Source organism: Vespa velutina, chromosome 5, assembly GCF_912470025.1.
Source record: "Vespa velutina chromosome 5, iVesVel2.1, whole genome shotgun sequence".
In the NCBI taxonomy this organism is placed as follows: domain Eukaryota; kingdom Metazoa; phylum Arthropoda; class Insecta; order Hymenoptera; family Vespidae; genus Vespa; species Vespa velutina.
In genome coordinates, this window is record NC_062192.1 from 9,218,922 (window position 1) to 9,238,436 (window position 19,515).

At 31.2% G+C, this 19,515-nt stretch overlaps 3 protein-coding genes and 1 long non-coding RNA gene across 5 annotated transcripts; 2 read left to right on the forward strand and 2 right to left on the reverse strand.

Moving 5' to 3' along the window:
* The first annotated feature begins 152 nt into the window (after positions 1 to 152).
* LOC124949191 lies at positions 153 to 3,540 on the forward strand. The gene is made up of 6 exons (XM_047493881.1): positions 153 to 390; positions 644 to 1,155; positions 1,291 to 1,385; positions 1,465 to 1,740; positions 1,824 to 2,346; positions 2,432 to 3,540. Exons 2-6 carry the CDS (start codon positions 652 to 654, stop codon positions 2,654 to 2,656), a joined length of 1,623 nt encoding a protein of 540 aa, XP_047349837.1. The 5' UTR covers positions 153 to 390; positions 644 to 651; the 3' UTR covers positions 2,657 to 3,540.
* On the reverse strand, positions 2,342 to 14,340 carry LOC124949190 (transforming acidic coiled-coil-containing protein 3-like). The gene is made up of 6 exons (XM_047493880.1): positions 13,890 to 14,340; positions 5,053 to 6,676; positions 4,763 to 4,965; positions 4,427 to 4,656; positions 4,020 to 4,331; positions 2,342 to 3,920 (listed from the first exon to the last, which is right to left on the reverse strand). Exons 1-6 carry the CDS (start codon positions 14,034 to 14,036, stop codon positions 3,725 to 3,727), a joined length of 2,712 nt encoding a protein of 903 aa, XP_047349836.1. The 5' UTR covers positions 14,037 to 14,340; the 3' UTR covers positions 2,342 to 3,724.
* Positions 6,645 to 13,899, forward strand: LOC124949199. 2 transcript variants are annotated; one of them, XR_007100986.1, is made up of 2 exons: positions 6,645 to 11,595; positions 13,602 to 13,899. It is a non-coding gene; the product is annotated as an uncharacterized LOC124949199 (long non-coding RNA). The 2 variants fall into 2 exon arrangements; XR_007100985.1 differs by having other exon boundaries at positions 6,645 to 10,283.
* Positions 14,341 to 15,198: 858 nt separating the features above from the next.
* On the reverse strand, positions 15,199 to 19,489 carry LOC124949193 (G1/S-specific cyclin-E1). Its single transcript, XM_047493886.1, has 4 exons — positions 19,226 to 19,489; positions 18,297 to 19,136; positions 17,268 to 17,883; positions 15,199 to 17,176 (listed from the first exon to the last, which is right to left on the reverse strand). Exons 2-4 carry the CDS (start codon positions 18,308 to 18,310, stop codon positions 16,427 to 16,429), a joined length of 1,380 nt encoding a protein of 459 aa, XP_047349842.1. The 5' UTR covers positions 18,311 to 19,136; positions 19,226 to 19,489; the 3' UTR covers positions 15,199 to 16,426.
* Positions 19,490 to 19,515: the final 26 nt, after the last annotated feature.

Genomic DNA, 19,515 nt, shown 5'->3' on the forward strand with positions numbered 1-19,515 from the left:
CCAATACGTCATCTACGAAATTAACCAATCAGGATAAAATATTAAAGTATGAACCATTAGAACGAAGAGTATTAAGTGAAATAAATACCTCAAAAATATGATTGGTTAAGATCTGGTAAATAAGTTTCATATGATATAACCTTAAAGTTTATATCTGGGGTTTATATTAATCGTCGAAATTTTACAATTGCTGACAATTTCGTGACTCATAGATTGTTGAATTATTATTGTCCTAACGGTATTATATCTAACGGCGATAGTCAGTAAAAATTATTCTAGATCTGGCCATTCCTCAATTATTGAACCGATCGGACTTGGAAACATTTCAACGAACTTGAATAGTCTTCGCCCGTTAAGAATAATCTATTGTAGATTAGTAAGGACATGAAGGTACGTTTGTATGTATATATGGAAATGGTTTCTACATATATACGAGATTATAGTTATTTTTATTATAATAGACGATAATTCTCACAGTAAGAATCTGATATAATATTTTAACGATAAACACGTGATAAGTGTAATCGTATTCAGTTGTTCTTTTTAATTCGAAGATATTAAGAAAAAGATTATTAAGTGCAATATGTACGCATTATTGTTGATCCACTATTAGAATTTTATGTGTGTATATTAAATATGTTAGAGGATGCCATGGATTGTTGTTACATCGAACAAAATGAAGCTACAGGAATGGACAAGGTATTTCCAAATGTCTCTAGTCCAGAAATGTTTGACAGTGATGTGGAAAATAAACACAATGAACAACAAGAAGTAGCATCTATAATTGAAGAAACATTGGTCAAAACTAGTCCACAAAAACCTTCCCAGGCTACTCTTATCGCTAAGTCCGATAATTATCTGCTGGCCAGAATCAATAAATATTTAACCGGAGTACCTCCACCACCGAGTCACACCATTTGCCAAAGCGACTGTAATGACTTGTTGCATTATATTCAACAAAACCAACAATATTTTTGGACAATCTCTCCTATATCAAAAGAGAAGAATGTTAGACAAGAAGAAATAGATAAATCTTTTAATCAAGGAACATTAGAAAACAATGAGTCGTTTTCTTTTTATAATACCAATAATACTCAGAGAAATTTAGCTAATACTTTTGAAGAATGCGAGTCAAATACAAACGTTTCTAGAGAGGTATGTGTACAAAATTCTGATAATGATACCAATAATTCATAAAAGAAAAATCACAATTTAAATAAGGATATAATTACAAAAACACAGACACTTGATATTTTAGACCAACAAGTAAATAATTTAAATAATTTGCAGAATAAATCACTTATTCTTTATAACACTGTTGGAGAGAAAGAAGTTGAAAATTTGCCATGGTCAGAAGCATATTTTCACAAATTTCATGGTATCCAGTAAGTATAAATAATATATTATTTATACTAATAATAACATCTTGAAATTGATATGTATCATTTTATTTTTTTGTTTCAGTTATAATAGAAATAAATCAGTGGAAGAATTTGAAAATTTAACAATGAAACTATGTGAAAGATATATAGGAGCAGAAACACAATCTACGTGTAATATATTTTTTTCTAAACAAGGACCTGGAAGTGCTAGAAAAAGAAGTGTTCTAGCTAAACGTAATTATGGTCAAAGCCCAGGAAAGAGATTGAGTCATTTAGCTCGCAGAAGAAGAACATTCTCTAGTGCAAATTTACAAGGATTAAGTCTCAATGATAAAAGACAATTAATATTGAGTGTTAAGTATGATTTCTTTTATCTTCATAATATATAATTTAAAAATTATTTTTGTTAACTTACTATTTGTAATTATATTTTAATTATAGAAAACCTACAACTAGAAAAGGTAAAAGTCCAAGAGGCAAAAGTCCAAGATATAAAAGTCCAAGAGGCAAAAGTCCTAGAGGATCGGCTAAGAAAAAAGTAGTTCGAAGGCTTACATTGGAAAATACAAGTCCATACAAAACAAAATTGGACACATCAAGACGAGCTCTATTCCAAAGTCCACCTTTAGATAAAGCAGGCCCTAGTAAATTATTTAATTATAGTAATACCAATCCCCAAACAATTAAACGTGCTTTATTTCCCACACCTAAGAAGGAAGATGTTTTAATGGAAGGTGTCAAAATAATTACTACCGAAGAATCTAAAAAGAGAAAAAATGAAGATGATTTACAAGGACCTCGTTTCAAGTGGGCAAAGAGTTTATCGTTTGACTGTCCTCTTGAATTACAAAATACTACTCTACGTTCCTGGGATCGCGAGAGACATTCTTCTGGAAATGTTTTATCACAACATGAAATGTCTGTCATGCAAGGAAAAGGTGAATTTAGTGATACGCATAGAAAGGTAAGATATTTTATTCTTGTATTTATTGTTGTGCCATTGTTTAAGATATTATATTTGATATTTAATTATATTTATTATTACATAGAAATTATTATGGGCTGTAGCAGAAGCATTGCGAGGCAGAGGAATTGGTATGGGCCATCCGCAGTTTAAGCAGTACGCTTCAAATCTAGCACGTACTGTTAAAAAATTAATGCCTGATCTTGAAAATAAAAATATACCAAGAAAACCTGGTAGTACAAGTGATCGTATGTTAAAATTGGCTAAACATCATGCTCTTCTCATAACAGATACAAGGACTATGGAATGACTGTACTTGTTAGTACGAAAAAATATATTATTGTATCTTTTATACAAAAAAATTCGTACAATTTTAAAAGAAAAAAGAAATAGAAAAAAGTACAAGTGTTATTACTTCGATACTTTCAAGATAATGAAGGACTTTTAATTAATTTGATGTGATAAATGTGATCAAATGCATTAATAAGATTTACATAATTTTTCACGAAAAATTATTATATTTTACTGTATAAATGTAAAAGAAAAATCCTTCTAAAGTCACAGTATATATATTAGAATAATTGTAGCCTGGACGGGATATTATATATATATAATTATATATATATATATATAAAGTTCTGTAAATCAATTATATTTAATATGTGATTGTGATTTAAGTATATAGCTAAATCATTAGAAGCAAGTAAATACAAATTTAAATCTTATTGTCTTTGAAAAATCAATATAAATTTTTTTTTATTTCAAAGATAAACTTTTTCTTCTTAGTATATCAAAGTTTAATGTTGTTTTATGTTATTAAGAATTATGAATCATAGAAAATTATCTTACATAATAAACATCAAATTCAATGTTTCCAGAGAAACTTGATATCTGAATTTATTACAAACTATTATCTAAATTTAAGTCTATTCGAAGCCTCTCATTTTCATTAAATAAGGACTTTGGTAAGAGGCAAGTAAAAAATTAGAAGACTATGTTACACATATGTCATAAATTGTTGCAAATTCTGTTTTGTTCTATTTCAAAGTGATACTTTTGCTTTATTATTTATAAATTATGAAATATACAATTTTTTTATTGCTAATATATATCAATTTTACCTACGCTGTACGAATACTTTTGCTTGATAGAATTGATATGTATTAGCATTCATATATATATATCAGTAAATAGATTAATATATATTTTAGCGACATATCTAGCATAAGATTTTTATATATATATATATTTAATATAATTAAGGCGAGTAAAAAAATAAAGACTAATAAAGAGGGAAGAAATAAAGACTAATACAGACTAATTGCAATAGGGATTCAGGAGATATTAAATTAATTCTATAAAACTCTTTTAGTTTTCCTTATTCTGCATTTTGCCGACCGACCCTAGCAATCAGTTCATCTAATATTTGTGTAAGTTCTTTGTTCTCCTTTGTTTTTTGCTCTACTATTTCAGCGAGCGAATTACTTTTCAATTCTGCTTTCCTCACCATCGCATGTAACTTTACCGTTTCGGCTTCGTGTTGTTTTCGTATGTCCACTAATTCCAGGTTGGCCCTGTGATAAATTTTTTTTATTTAAAAATAATGCCCTTTCTTTTTTAATATTTATTCCATATTTTTAAATATTACGATATCTTAAATTTATTAAACTTACTTTCTTAATTGCGACATGGCATGAGTTTTTAATTGATCATAACGATTTTCTAAAGACTTTATTGTTTCCAAATTTTCTTGGATACTTTCTTTTAAAACTCCTTCATTATTTTTATATGCGGAAACGACTCCTTTGAGCCTTTCGTATTTTAAATGAACATCATTAAATGCAGCTTCCGTATTGCTAAGATGGAGATTTGTAGCTTGAAGTTCTTCTTGTACTTTAGATTTTTCTTGCTCAAAATTAGCACGATCTCTTTCTTTTTCAGTGAGTAATCGACTTATCGATTTTTCATATTCATCTACGACAACTCTACATAACAAAAATTGTAATATTTTTTTATATAAGTAACTTTTATAATAAATAATAAGAATTATATAAGAATTTAAATTATAATAGTAAATTACGTTAATTGATTTTTATTCTCAATTTCTTGATTTAGTTGCGCTTGCAATTTTGTTATTTTTTCTTGAGAAGCTGTTTTTTGTTTTTCCACTTTTGATTCATATTCTTTTTTTTGTTTCTCCAATTCTTTTTCCAATTGCAACACAGACGCACGTAGTAACTCTAATTTCTCTGTTCCATCTATATCATCGACTTCCTTTGTATCAGATTTAGTTACTTGTATAGGTTCATCCTAAAAAGATGCATAAAAAAAATAGGTTTTATTTATAAAAAAGAAAATATAAAATCAAATGTAATTGTTATTCCTGTTATAAAAGAATACTTTAAGAATTGTTTACATTTTTGTTTTGAATTTCTTCTAATTTGTGAATCGTACCACTGGGAGAGGTACTAAAAACTTGACTGTTTCCTTGAGGTAACATACTGACATTGGCTAACAGAGGATCAAATTTGATATACAAGGATTCATTCCTAAGGCGAGTTGCGCTTTCTGAATTCCCTCTTGCGGAAAGAAAATCAAAAGATGTTGGATCTTGGAATACTAAAAATAATAAATCGTTAAATACTTAGAGACATTTAGAGAACAATCTAAGTACATACGATACGGGAAGATCAAATCTCAACTTACTTTCTAACACAGGATTAATAAAAACATCATCTTCCAATTCTAAAGGAGATATGAAAATATCATCTGCAACTTCTCCTGCCACTAATTCTAATTTTTTTAAAGAACAAGTAGTATCATCATTAGACAATGTAGTACTCTGTCTCTGTGGCTTAAATTCTTCGTATTGCTCAACTTCGTTTAAAGAATCAAGATTTAAGTAAATATCATCTGATAAAGTGAGCGTCTCATCCAATACCTCATCTGTGCCTATATTACTTGTACTTTGTTTTTTATTATCTATATTATCCTCATCAGTTTTCTTTTCAACTATATCTTCTTTATTTATTTTATTTCCATCTATATTATTTGTATCTATTCTATTTTTATCTAAATTATTTTTATCTGCTTTATTTTCATCTACATAAAATGTTGTATCAATTTTATGTTCATCTATATTATTTGTATCTGTTTTATTTTCATTTATATTAAATGTTGTGTCAGTTTTAATATATTCGTCTATATTAATTGTTGGATCAGTTTTGTGTTCATTTATATTAATTGTTGTATCAACTTTATGTTCATTTATATTAATTCTCCTATCAATTTTATGTTCATCTGTGTTAATTGTCGTATCAATATTATATTCATTTATATTATTTTTTATATCAGTTTTATTTTTATTGATGTTATTAATATCTGCTACATTGTTATTTAAATTATTTATATCTGGTTTATTTTCATCTGTATTGCTAGTATTTATATTTTCACTTACAATATCTGCAATTGCTTGGATAGTACAAGTATTATTTGTATCTGTTTTACCTATATTATCTACATCAGCTTCTTTCTCATCTACATTACATGTATCTGTTTCCTTAACATTTGTATCACTATATATATCTTCTTTTCTGTCACTCTTAGCTTCGTTATAATCAACAGGAGAAACTGATCTTGGTGTAGATGTTTCTAAAGTAAGTTTTACACTTTCAACTTCGGATTCTTTCAAATCCTGTTCACTTCTTTGTTCGTTGCTAGCAATACCTTCATCCGTAGATACATTCACTTTTAAGTTCAAAGATTCTTGAGGTATATTGTCACAAGTAAAATGTTCCTGTAATTCTTCTTGAGTCTGAGAAGAATTTATAAGGGAATGCGTGACATCCAACGGCGTTGCTAAACCGTTTTCCAATGCAGATGTCTCATTTAAGTTATACTTGACGGGTGACTTATTGTCAAGGATAACGTTGGTATCATCAATGGCCGAGTTGAAGGTTTGAATCAAAGTGTTATCAGGAGATTCATAAATAGAATTTGACAAGGTGACTTCCTCTACATTAGAATCAATTCGAATATCAGCACAACCACGAATTAATTCATTAACACCTGGTATATTACTATCCACATAGGAAGAGTCTGCGACCTTGAATGGTTGAGAATTGTTGAGGTCATCGGTATCGGAACTGATACCGCTGTTTTTAATACTCTGCGTACTACCGATGCTGTAATAGCTGCTCTCTGAAGAGAAGCTCTCGGGTGTTGAGTACGTCACCAAATCTGCGTCCGCAAATTCACGCGCGAAACGAACCTTTACCTCGTGCTCGGCTGCTGCCTTGGAGAAAGTGCTACTGGTTGTGTCGTTACCACTCTGGAATCAATAAGACAAAACAAAAGAATAATGCTTTCAAATCAAATAAAAGAATTTTAAGAAAAAGTAAATACAATAAACACAAAAAACATCAATGAAGAGAACTCAAAAAAATCTAAATCTTCGCATCTATATTCTTAATAATGGAATATTCTTCAAAATTATTGTGGAACAGGCATGAAAATCAAAATTTTGATAAAAGGATCATTTTGATACCTCGGATACAGGCGATGAAGAGGATGCTGACGAATTTATAGGAGAACGATGTAAGAGTCTATTAATGTACTCCATAACGTGTTTATCAGCGAATACAACACTGTGCTAACAATCCAAAGGAGAGAAAAAGAGAGAGAGAGAGAGAGAGAGAGAGAAAGAGAGAGAGAGAGAGAAGGGGAAGAAAATCCGAGAAAGAGAGAAAGACGAAGTTCGCGCTGTGGCCTACCTCTGTTCACTAGGCCGATAATAACGGTGCACTAAAAAGAGAATCAGCTGACTTTGACTCGCTAGGGCAACAAGCCTCGAGAGATTTCGTTTAAAAAATTACGCAACCACCAGTAGCGGCGTATGCGTTTCGCTCATTCTAATAATAAATATATCTCAGGGAGAAAGCTTTTGCCACGATAGAAATCAGTCTTGTCAATATAAGTCTCATTTATTCCGAGATCTCTTACGCACGTGTAGTGACATACTTTTTATCCTTATATAAGAAACACGGAAGAGATTCCTTTTTCTTTTTATTTTTGGCGCAAACGCTTTGAAAATGAATATGGAAATTTAAAGGTAAACATAGTATTGGCCTGTATTTATATATGATACTAATATATAATACTAATATAATAGATGTATTATAATACTAATATAGTAAGAGATTAATAATATAATATTAGTATATTAGTATTATATATAATACATATAATATTATTTCTTATATATAATATAATAGACTCCCGTACAATACGAGTTTCTACAATGCAAATTTTTACAATGCGCTAAAAATATTGGGACGATTTTCTTCTGCTTCGTAATTGTTTTGTTTTTTCTCCAACATAATTATATTATCCACATTATATGAGGAAAATTCTCATATAACACGATTTCTTATAACGCGATTTCATACAACGTGGAACGTATTAATTGCATTGTACGGTAGTCTACAGCAATTCCATCTATATAATAATTTATAAAATAATAATAAAAAAATAATATTATTATACATGTACATTGCAGATATAAAGAAAAAAAGAAAAATACGTACACACAAAATAAAACTCTTATCACAGAAATTTCTTGTTAGACTTACTTTTATGGTATTTAAAATAAACATCATTTGACAAGAGATACGCTATTCTATTCGAATGTTTTTTTCTTTGCAATGATTACCTTCTGAAAAAGATTGCCCATCTTTTCACTTTTAAGGAAGCTTCTCTTTTGAGTAAAGTATTCAAGTTCTTTCCGTATTTATCACGTTCCTTCTTTTACTCACGGAACCACCCCACAGAGCGAAAAAGAGAAGTCATTCCCCTTTCTCTATATATTTCTTCTACGACACTTGACACACTGTTGTCTCTGACAAAATAAGAAGCACCCAACGGTGCTTCCAAACTGACAACTTTGTCTTCGAACCTGGCATACAAATTTTTCAAACGCGTTCTCGCGCCCTTCCGGTATTATTTATTTGGTTTGCTCGGTTAGCTTATATTGGATGACACCATTTCCGTTGTCGCCATTTCTCTTTTTAATCAATGCAGACTAACTAAATATGCGGTTGTTACTTTAAAAGGATATTCCAAGGACACGAAAAGAAACTATAGTTAATTTTAACATATTTGACTCGAAAGTATACACCCTGTCTTTATAATTGCTCTCGCGCACAAATTTGAATTTCGCGCCAAATTATTGGAATCTCTTTTCACACGATTATTATCGCTAATTCTACAAATATTTTTTTCTTTTTTCTCCCCACAAATATTAGTAATAATATATTGTATTGTGATGAATGAATCATAAATCTTGAATGTTCGGCGAATAAAAGTATTTTTTTAAATGTTTAACACGTTCCGTGTCAGTCTAATTTTTGGACACTTTCCACTTAGGACGTGTGGGGTGTACACGCCGTATGTTTACGAATAAATAGTTTTGCTTCTAACATATGCCTTACAATCTGTACAATAATACAAAGACCAATTATCAAGGAAAAGGTGTAGAGTATAAGATGTATAAAAGCAGTACATGATATTAAGATCTCGATACTTGATTTTACAATAAAGTTTTTAAAAATTCTTTTTACAATGAGAATTCCGAATGGCTTGAATGGAAAATTCAGTGTGGGGCACATACGCTCCACACGGCACGAAACATGTTAAACGATCGAAAAATTCGAAATAATCATTTAAAACAACTCGAAAATTTCTAAGTTTTTCAATAACTGCGGAATATAAGAATGACATGATAGGTGGCGCTAGTATTCTTACGGAAAAAGTAGGACACTACAGCTGTTTATACGTAAAGATTTTATAGAATAATGATGATGAGAATACGTGTTTTCTCGTTAACCTCTTTTGTGTTTAATATCGATGGTATAAATATATATTTTTTATCTGATTAGAACATTGAACAAAGAATGATTATTATTTGAAAATAGGTAGAAATTTGTATGTACATGAAAAAAGCAATTGACTTTTTGGTGGATGACGTAAATTCACTGATAAGATGTATAATTATGTAAAAAAATAATAAGACGTTATATTAACCACTTGTTCAAGAATAACTTAAATACTCTGCTTATATGTTAACAGGAAAAAGTCAAGTGAAATCGTAAAACAACAGACTTTGACTTATATATTTCAGTCCTAGGTCAATATAATTGAAAGATCAATAAAATCTTTTGAATGACAGAGGGCATTTTGGCCAGACAAAAGAATCATTTTCGTTAAAACACTACAACGAAATTGACTGTACGTAGCAATCTCTCGATATGATGATATCATAAGAAAATGAGTTATACCATCCTACTTAAATGATACTTTGAATTTATTATCGCCAAATAAAAAAAAACAAAAACAAAATTTGAAGATGACAACGATAGCCAAACCAAAAAAGAAAGCATAACTCGAACAAATCAATATGACAAATTATAATTTGTTTTATACAATTATCGATGATGACAATGATAATAATGATTATGTAAGAAAAAAAAACAGAAAGAAAGAAAGAAAGAAAAAAGAGAAAGAAAAGTTATTCAATGACAATTTACCTCAGCTTTTTGATTGTTCTAAAACACAAATGTCGACGATCTCAGAGCGTGATACACAGTAAAGGAAGATAGAACATACATAGACAGAAGAAAGAGAGACGAAGAAGAAAGTATATAATAACGTAGAATGTATGTATATGACTGGCTTACAGTGCGCACGGCGACGTGAACGTGCGTGAAAATACGAAGATCTGTTCGGGTCTGTTCGGCTCTGGGGGAATCGATTCCCCGAGCCCTCGAAGTTCGAGAGACTCGCGCTCCTTATTCGGAGCGTTCTTGACATCGAATCGCGAATACGACAGACAACGACACACGGAGCAGTAAGCAGCAGTGAATGGTACGAAGAGACATTGCGTGAGTCATTCCCTATTTGCACTAAAAGAAAGAAGTCCACCACCTCCATCTCGTCATCCTGCTCCTCCTCCTCCTCCTTCACTTCCTATTCGCAATTGAGACATGATGCAGCAACATAAAGGAAAGAGAGGAGAGAAAGAGAGAAAGAGAGAGAGAGAGAGAGAGAGAGAGAGAGAGAGAGAGAGAAATAGTAATAGGTGGATGAAGATAGACCTTGTCTCGAGGGGGTGTGTCAAGGCACAGCCGACAAGACATTTAATTCGAGTGATAAAGTAAACGATTCTAAAGAATTCTGGGAGTTCCAAAAAGACGAGAAAACAGATACACCATATGTTGTGCAACTCACTTTTTTCCCATAAGCTTTAGTTTATTTTCCTATTACTTTTTGTTTATTTTTATTATGTAAGAAATAAAGTATACAGGAAAGTATATATATATGCACATATATGTACGATGTTAAGTAAGTCAGATATGTTCCTCCATCATGATAAATGTTGATCAACAGTATTCTAAAATTTATATCGAGAGAAAAAAATAAAAAAAAAATTTCAATTAATTTGAAATAAATTAAATCGAGAGGGGGGAAGGGAGAATGAATGAAGATAGGCATTGATATAACTGAAAGGTAAAAACAATCGAGAGACAGTCTTCGATCACATCTGCACACTTGTGCAAACCTTCGATCCATACGTACGATTCTCTTCCTTATTCGTCTTCTAATATTAGAATTCGCATAGCGTATCGGCTGACGACGTATGCAAGTACGAGAGAGAGAGAGAGAGAGAGAGAGAGAGAGAGAGAAAGAGAGAAAGAGAGAGAGAGAGAGAGAGAGAGAGAGAGAGAGAGAGAGAGAAGAGAAAGATAAAAACGGCAAGAAAGGAAGATAGTAATGGTGGTGGGAGAAAAACGAGAAGAGGCGGGGCGCGATTCGATCGCTCACCTTTCGTTCCTCGTGTTATCGAAAATTTGTTCCTCTCCTACGTAAATATGCGTGCGTGTGTATGTGCATATATACACGTACGATGTGATCGCGTGCAAAAGCCGCCGATGATCGTACAGCGGTGCGCGCGCCAATTTTCTTGTTGTCTTCGTCTCTTCGTTGTCTTCTTGTTTATTCAATTTTCGTTAGTAAACGGTAGTGCGTTCTATATTATATCTTACTAATATATTAAATCGTCGTCTAACGTTGTGAATATTTCCGAGCTCGCGCAAAGCCGCTCCTCCTTTTACTTGTCGCTTCGGCGACGTTCTTTACAGCACGCAGCTCGAAGCGCGCACAAGCCGCGAAGATCTCCGAACATGAAGATAGAAGGTAGTGGGGAGGATACACTGAACGAAATACGGCGAATTAGACGCCATTTTCAAACGTATATGCCGATAATATTTGTGTAGCGCAGCGATTTATCTTCAGTCGATAATTTTTCTCTGATGATAATTACTCGTAAATGAGTTTTAAAATATTTTTTGATTTATGTAAATATTTTAATCACTGATTCATCTTAAGAAAAGAATTTGACAAACATTCACTTTATTTTGAGTACATGGTTTTCGATTTTTATATTTTTTTTTTACGATATTTAATGAGATATATCATCACTTGTTTAAGAAAATTTTGTAAAAATCAAGAAGGAATAGAATTGTAAGAGAATTTAATATGAGACATTTGTTTAATTGAAATTATTCGATTAGAAAAGAGATGTTCTTTGAAAAGTTTTAACCTCGATTGTTTCTTGTCATGTGTCGAGCAAATGAACTTTTCCTTGTAGAGGCATGTTGGATCATGTGACATTTCAGTTCGTACCAAAGGGTAAATCCAAATTAGCACAAAATACATTCTATTATCCCCACTTCTATCTTCATTTTATATACTCTAACACATTTATCTAGATTAATCTTTTATCAGTGAAGTTGTATAAACAAAATAAAAAAAAAAAGATTTTTTTCAATTATCGTACTATACATATAATTAAATCAAATAACTTAACTATTTAATATATACTTAAAAAAGAACAAAAAAATATTAACATTCTTCCATTTTTAATAAAAATTTTTAATTAAATTAAACCACTAACGTTATTAATTTATAGTTGTATTAATCTGAACTAAAAATAATTCAATAACTTTTTCAAATTAAATAATGATTTAAAGTAATAAAATTTGAATTTGTTGAATAAACGTATTATCCAACACATGTGTAAGAAACATATAACATAGTAATTAGATAGCAGGGCTAATATGGCTTCGACTAAAAATGTCTTGTTAAATAATACACTACACGTTTCCTTTTGTTCTTGTTATAAAAATCTTCGATAATAATATTTATATATATATATATATATATATATATATATATATATCATAATATTTATGTAATAATATGCACGTAAAATTAATCAGGGGTAACAATTACTGAGAGCATACTGAGAAAAAAAGAAAGAGAGAGAGAGAGAGAATAATTGTTTTTCTATGATTATATTTAAGTGCTTAAAGTAGAAACTGATAAGTAATAATAAGAAAAAGATAGAATATAAAGACAATATAATTTAAAACTCAAAAATAAAACTAAATTTATAATTCTTGATTTTCACATTTGTTGACTGCATGTCTTCCAAAAACAAAAATAGTCTACATTATTTCACCCTTTCTTTTATTTCCACATCAGTTAGCATTCCTATTTATATTCCACACATAGTAAAACAAAGAACTAATACCTTATAAAATATTTCTATATATTTACTCAAGTTTATTGTTTCGCGAATTTGGTTCGTGCTCGAGTAACTACAGACTCGTCGCGTGGTTTCGTTGCCGTATATATGAGTGTATTGTGTGTATATTTATATTATTTATAAGACAATTTATCATTTAGATTTTTCGATCATATGATAGTTAATATCCTCGATATCAAACAAGACAAGCACGTTTCATGAATTCTTTTTATATATATACATCTTTTTATATATATAACTAATTCTATGAACATGATTCGTAAGCAGCACGTGATACATTCACAATAATTTCACACACACACACACACACACACACACACACTATCACAGTCCATGAAACTCAAACGATGTGCCATAAATGCACACAAGCCTTTTACAAAGTAATAACACAGATACAAGTTCTACCTTATCGACCTAGCTTCCTGATGATTATTGTACAATATAATTGAATAGATATATTATTATTCGAATAAGCCAATATTGAAAAATGTAGGTAATATAGATAATGAAAGAAAGATGATCTGCTACTAGCTTAGAACTTTGACTTTGAAAACGAACGGGAGAAGAGCAAGGAATTTATTTTTGTTTCAAGGTACTCCTGGAAATACAGAGTTTATTTATAGGAGTTCGTCCTCCGGTCGACTATCAGCAAACGCCCATAGAAGACAAGAAGAAGAAAAAGTAGAAGTAGAAATAGAAGAAGATAAAAAGAAAATGGAAAAAATGAAGAAGACGAAAGGAACCAAAAAAAAATATTTTTATTTCTGTTTTTTCTCCCCTCTCTCTTTGTATTTTATTGTTCTTTGCGGAACAATAGTTTTGTATCGTTTAAACTTATATTAAGAAAAATATAAAAATAAAAAGAAAATAAAAGGGATACCTTACGACGAGAAGAAGTTTGGCTTGGCGGTGAATTGTGAAGCATAGCTGTGATTTCCCGAAGAACAACCCTTGTCCCTTCACGAACTTGTCCTCCAACAACGACACTTTTTGGACTCAACATTTCTCCTGAACGTCGAATTTCCATATTTTGTAAAAAATATTCGATGATTCGTTGTTTTATTTTCTCCTTCTTCTTCTTCTTCTCTATGCGTTATGAAGATGAATTTTGTCTCAGATTGATAAAAAGAGTTGGCTTCTCTCTTCCAAATTAAAGCGCACTTTTTCTTCGTCGTATCACATTACTAAACACATTTAGATCTTTTTCCGCACTTACGAACCTGTAACGATCACGTATTAATACAAATTAATTAACACGATTCGTTTATTCCTTTCGACTTTGTAACCTAACACACAATTCTATAACGCAACGACGACGACTTTTAACGGCTGCTCTAGCATTCACAAACTTGAATGCGAATTCAACGACCAATCAGAAACGCCGATTTATCTGACTCGTTGCGCCACCGTATCGCTGCGTCATTTCATTACGCTATCGATAATATAGATTTCTTTTATCTTCTCGAAAATAAGCGGTTAAATGTAATGTATATATATACACGCATATTATCGTATTTTTATTTTACAAAAGACATAATGTTAACTAAATATATGATGGTTATATGTAATAATAATTTTCTTAAATTCTTATTTAATGCATCCTTTCTTTAGAATGATGCCATGCAAAATAGAATGAGGAAAAAAATAGTTCATCAAAATTTTGATAAAAAATAAAAGTAGATAGAAAAATAATGTCTACGTAAGAAAAATCAATTTTTTTAATTTAATAAATCAAGATACAAATTTTTGTTTAATATTATATATGTTTGACTTTAATAGATTTATTTATTCCTCCTTTCTCTAGATTAAATTATACAATTGTAACCATACTACATTTTTCTAACATATTTTATTACTTGAAGGTAATTGTAATGACCAATCAAAACGGCTAATTTATGTGTCTAACTTTATGTAGTAATGCTGTTCTTTCTTTGTCGATGGGTAATACAGATTTCTTTTTATCTTAATGAAAATACGCGGTAATTTCCCATGTGTATGTGTGTGTTTTATTGTATTTTTATTATTACTTATATAAAGAGAGATATATATAAAATATATTATTATTTCAGGTTTCTATACTGAAATTTTTATTTAAAACTCATGCAATACTGTTGTATATAATAACTTGTTTAAGTTAATAATAATAAGGTAATTATTATAATAATTATTATAAAAATTTTTCCTTTGAATACCATAGATTAACAAATTTATTATCAAGCTTCATACAAATGTGTATAAACCACCATGTTGTTACATGAACGGCAGTGTGAAAATATCACCAAAATATATGGTGGTCACAAGTCTTATTTGTCACATTTACGCATGCTGATTTGTCACACACATTCTCGCACGCATTCATTTTCTCACACAATTTCTTTTTTCATAATATACATATACATAAAAATACACACGCGTGCAACACATTAATGTATTACCGCACTAGATAGTACGTAATATAAAGCGAACTATATATATATATATATATATAGTTCAAATACTATTCACAATGTTCTTTTTATTTTTGTGCTAATAAAAAGAACTACGAACGAAAAGACACTTCTCGTAGGCACTAGAATTATTTTTTGTATTTTTTAATAATAATAATAATAATAATAATAATAATAATAATAATAATAATAATAATAATAATAATAATAATAATAATAATAATAGTAATAATAATAATAATAATAATAATAATAATAATAATAATAATAATAATAATAATATCTATATTTATAGGAATAAGAACAATATTAATTAAATCCGATTCGTTAAAGTATATGTTGCATGAAGCTTCACTGTAGGGTATAATCACAGAGATTAGCCACCATTTAATATATGGCTCTTATTTAAGTTCAAGTTGCTTTGACACAAGGCACTTTTTTTTATATGTAAATGTTTATATATACTAAAACATATATTAAATTAAATTTGTGCTTATAATGCACATCTTCTTATACGCTTAATGTCTTGTACTGAGTCTTTTTGAATGACAGATTCACCACCACGTGCCAAACGATCGCTGGATATGGTCGATTGATGCACACAAGGGAATTAACATTATGTATATTATATACGAAATAAAGTATAACAATTACTATAACGTTATTACGCTTATGCGTAGGTTTAGTTACTCGTAAGCGACAACATTTGCGTCAGCATTTTTTTGTTTTCTCCTCTTTCTTGCTTTTGTTGTTTTTTTTTCCTTTTTTCTTTTTTTTTTCTTCTTTTTTTATCTTTTTTTTTCTTTTTTTTTTCTTTTTTTTCTTTTTTTTTTTCTTTTTTTTTTCTTTTTTTTTTCTTTTTTTTTTTACAACGAATCGCTCTAATTATAATAATTCTAAAGTTTAAAAAAATATTCGCGACGAGATGAGTAATAGTAATATAATAACATCGAGCATTTGCAAATAAGTATTATGTATACGGATGTAACTGTGGCGGGAGACTCGGTGTTGTAGGAGAAGTTTTTTGGCTACTAGAAGGAGGAGTTAAAAGACCACTTTCATTTGGACTACTATGTCTGTCAGATTCAGTTTTCACATCTGTTTCCTCTACGTCGACTAGTAAAATTTCTTCTGCCAATCGTTGTTGCGCTTTTTCTAACATATTCAGATCTACCACGTGAGTTTGTATGCGATGCGATTCATCCATCACTATGTTAGGTACTGTTGCTTTAAGTCCAGATCCTGAATTAGATTCCACAGGAGGAACAGTAGATCTTAACAAAAATTGGGAACCATCTTCCAACACTGTCGAGGCGAATGCAGTCAGCCATTTAACACAAGGAGCCAATTGTTCCCAGGAAAGACGCGATGCCCTTAAAGCACGTTCTCTTCCTTGTGTATGATAAATAGCTCCTGCAGCTATATGACTATAAGGAAATTTTAAACTTCCTTCATCCAAGGTTGCTAAATCCAAAAGCTGAGCAGCTTGCGAATACTGCAATCCACTATACTGTGGATATATAAATACATTGGGTTTAGACCAATCACCGGATTCTATTTGCATGTAGATATTAAGCCATCCTGGAGCAGTCATCGGCGAGAGATTCCACCCTAATCCTTTCAAAATGATTAATTCTTTTCCTAAAATCTCTTCCTCTGTGCAGGCCCCATCAGTAACATATGCAAACTCAGCTATTTTAGGTGGATAGATTTCTTCAACCTGAAAATGAATTAGAAGTATTATTAAATTGTTATATTCATAAAAATAGTATTCCAAAAAAGAAAAGGAAAAAGAAAAAAATAGAACAAACCTTGGCTGCAATAAACAGGCATGTAATACCTATAAGTTGTAATTGACTTTTTGGTACATTTTGATGAGTAGACAGATATCTGTCTATATAGTCCATGGCAAGATAATAAGTTTCTCTGTGTAGTTTGTACACTTCACAAACTTCGATTAACCAATCCAACAAAATAGCACGCATTCGTGGTTGTAATGTTGGATGCCTTTGAAACATTTGCGGATCTCTTTGACTAAGAGTCTTTTGATCTCCCAGACACATAAGGGCCCATACTTGTGAACCATCTGCCCAAGGAAACGATGGGAGAGGACTTTGCCTATTTGATGCGTTATTAGAACCTGAAGGTGTCAAGAAACAAGTTGCATTTCTTAATTCCGACCAAGTTGCTGGTTCCTGTTGTTCTTTTAAAGGAGATGTTTGATGTTGAGGTGTACATGGATTTTCTATAGAATGTGTACCATTACAAGATTCTGTATATGACACATGAGATAATGCTGGTACTTTGCTAGGAGGATAAATATTTTCTGAATCTTCAGAAAGTTCAGCTGTACGTCTTTTACGCTTTAACAATTGCCTCTCTTTACCACCTTGCAAATAAGTTTGGGAAGACTTTTTCTCTTGTAAACTGTCGATAGAAAGGAAAGAAAAAAATTATAATCCTCCCTAAATCTACTATTGAATTATCATGAAGATATAAACAAAGAAACTTATAAAAAATGAATGACTTAAGCACGACGATTAAAAACCTAATACAAGGCGCAATATGCAATAGTTATACTACAACTTGTCATGTATTAGATCTTTAATAACGCTATAAATTTGTTGCTATTGCATTTCTTCTTTTAGTAGTCTCAATATGTGAATTGTAATAAGAGAAGGTTATATAAATAAAATTTAAGCTATAACTAAAGGAAAAAAATGATTTATTGTTTCCTAAGACTGTTCCAAGGTTGCTATAATATATATTAATTTCTTACACACGAAAACTAATAAAATAATGGAAAAATCTTACGTTCGAATAGAAGGTCGAGTACTCACCTGGTCTGTGGCATCTTGCTGAGAAATACTCGCAGAGTTCGAGATATTCTTAAGCGTTAAGATTTTTTTTTATTAATCCTCGGTATCGGGTGATATCAGACTAAGTTTTGACGAAAAGCAAGTAAGATTTCGTGCTACAATATTGTCGAGAAAATACTAAAAAGTATGAGAGCGCGCGAAGCTCAGACACACTCGATCGCCATAATGCACGTCTCCTTCCCCGATACCAATCCAATATTTAACGATGAAACGTAAACGCACTTATTCGATTTAATCAAAAGAAAATCTCCGATAGTCTTTAGCGATGTACCATCATAATGTAAATAGCTTTGGAATAAAATTTTCATCGAAAAATCCGAGGACGTGGATCTCGAAGCGCGGGAGACCAGCGCGCGAAACGATGACCAACCCCTGCTTGCAATCTGGCGCTGTGACGCCCTCTATATGAATACCATAACCTCAAAAGGGGGAAATTTTTCAATTTTTACAAATACTTTCCAGAGAACTTCCCTTGACCTTTCTCAATGGACAAACACCGATGTCATCCTCAGGAAACAAGGATTTTGTTGATCAAAGAAAGGTCTTCCAAGCTGTTGATTCACTCGACGACGTTTCACAGTCAGTGTGATTTTTCCAATAAATATGCACTTTAATGACATTCAACAAGCGAATTCTTGAATAAAACGAGTACATTCGTCTTTATATTGGTCTTTTCTTTTTACATATATACGAAATTACAGCGTCGTGGCGTTTCCGAAATCAGACAAACCGAGGTGCATCCATGCTCTTCCGCGTCCATTGGAGAATGCTTCCCGCCTTGATCTAATCACACTATATTTTCTAAGAAACAATGGAATATCTTTTTAGTCACTCGCGTTAAATACGTAACAATGAAGAACGTTAGATGGTCATATTTAAACGATAAATACAAAGATAATAGCTATTTAAAATTCATTAAAGAAACTGCTTGGCAGCGCGAAGTTTTGCAGGAACGCCAAAGAAGTGATGGGCGCCGGGCAGGCGTGCTTATAGGTGGCGCTAGTAGCCTTTCGGGCATACGTCTATCCGATTGGTCGAGTCGTATGACACAGCTGGCGCTCAGCTGATTCATTTGTAGCACACACTTGCATTTACATTCACTGATAAGGGACGCGCGCGCGAAACGATGCAACACCATGCAACTCGCGCCCCTGACCCACGCGGGAAAATACGCGCGCCC

What these genes read in the sequence shown, in the direction of transcription:
- LOC124949191 (XM_047493881.1), top strand. Translation starts at nt 652, where the DNA reads ATGGATTGTTGTTACATCGAACAAAATGAAGCTACAGGAATGGACAAG. An exon ending in ATACAAACGTTTCTAGAGAG is followed by an intron (nt 1,156 to 1,290) that starts GTATGTGTACAA and finishes AATAATTTGCAG; the next exon opens with AATAAATCACTTATTCTTTA. An exon ending in CACAAATTTCATGGTATCCA is followed by an intron (nt 1,386 to 1,464) that starts GTAAGTATAAAT and finishes TTTTTGTTTCAG; the next exon opens with TTATAATAGAAATAAATCAG.
- LOC124949190 (XM_047493880.1), bottom strand. Translation starts at nt 14,036, where the DNA reads ATGGAAATTCGACGTTCAGGAGAAATGTTGAGTCCAAAAAGTGTCGTT. An exon ending in GAGAATAAAAATCAATTAAC is followed by an intron (nt 4,332 to 4,426) that starts GTAATTTACTAT and finishes TTTGTTATGTAG; the next exon opens with AGTTGTCGTAGATGAATATG. An exon ending in GCCATGTCGCAATTAAGAAA is followed by an intron (nt 3,921 to 4,019) that starts GTAAGTTTAATA and finishes AATTTATCACAG; the next exon opens with GGCCAACCTGGAATTAGTGG.
- LOC124949193 (XM_047493886.1), bottom strand. An exon ending in GCCTGTTTATTGCAGCCAAG is followed by an intron (nt 17,177 to 17,267) that starts GTTTGTTCTATT and finishes ATTCATTTTCAG; the next exon opens with GTTGAAGAAATCTATCCACC.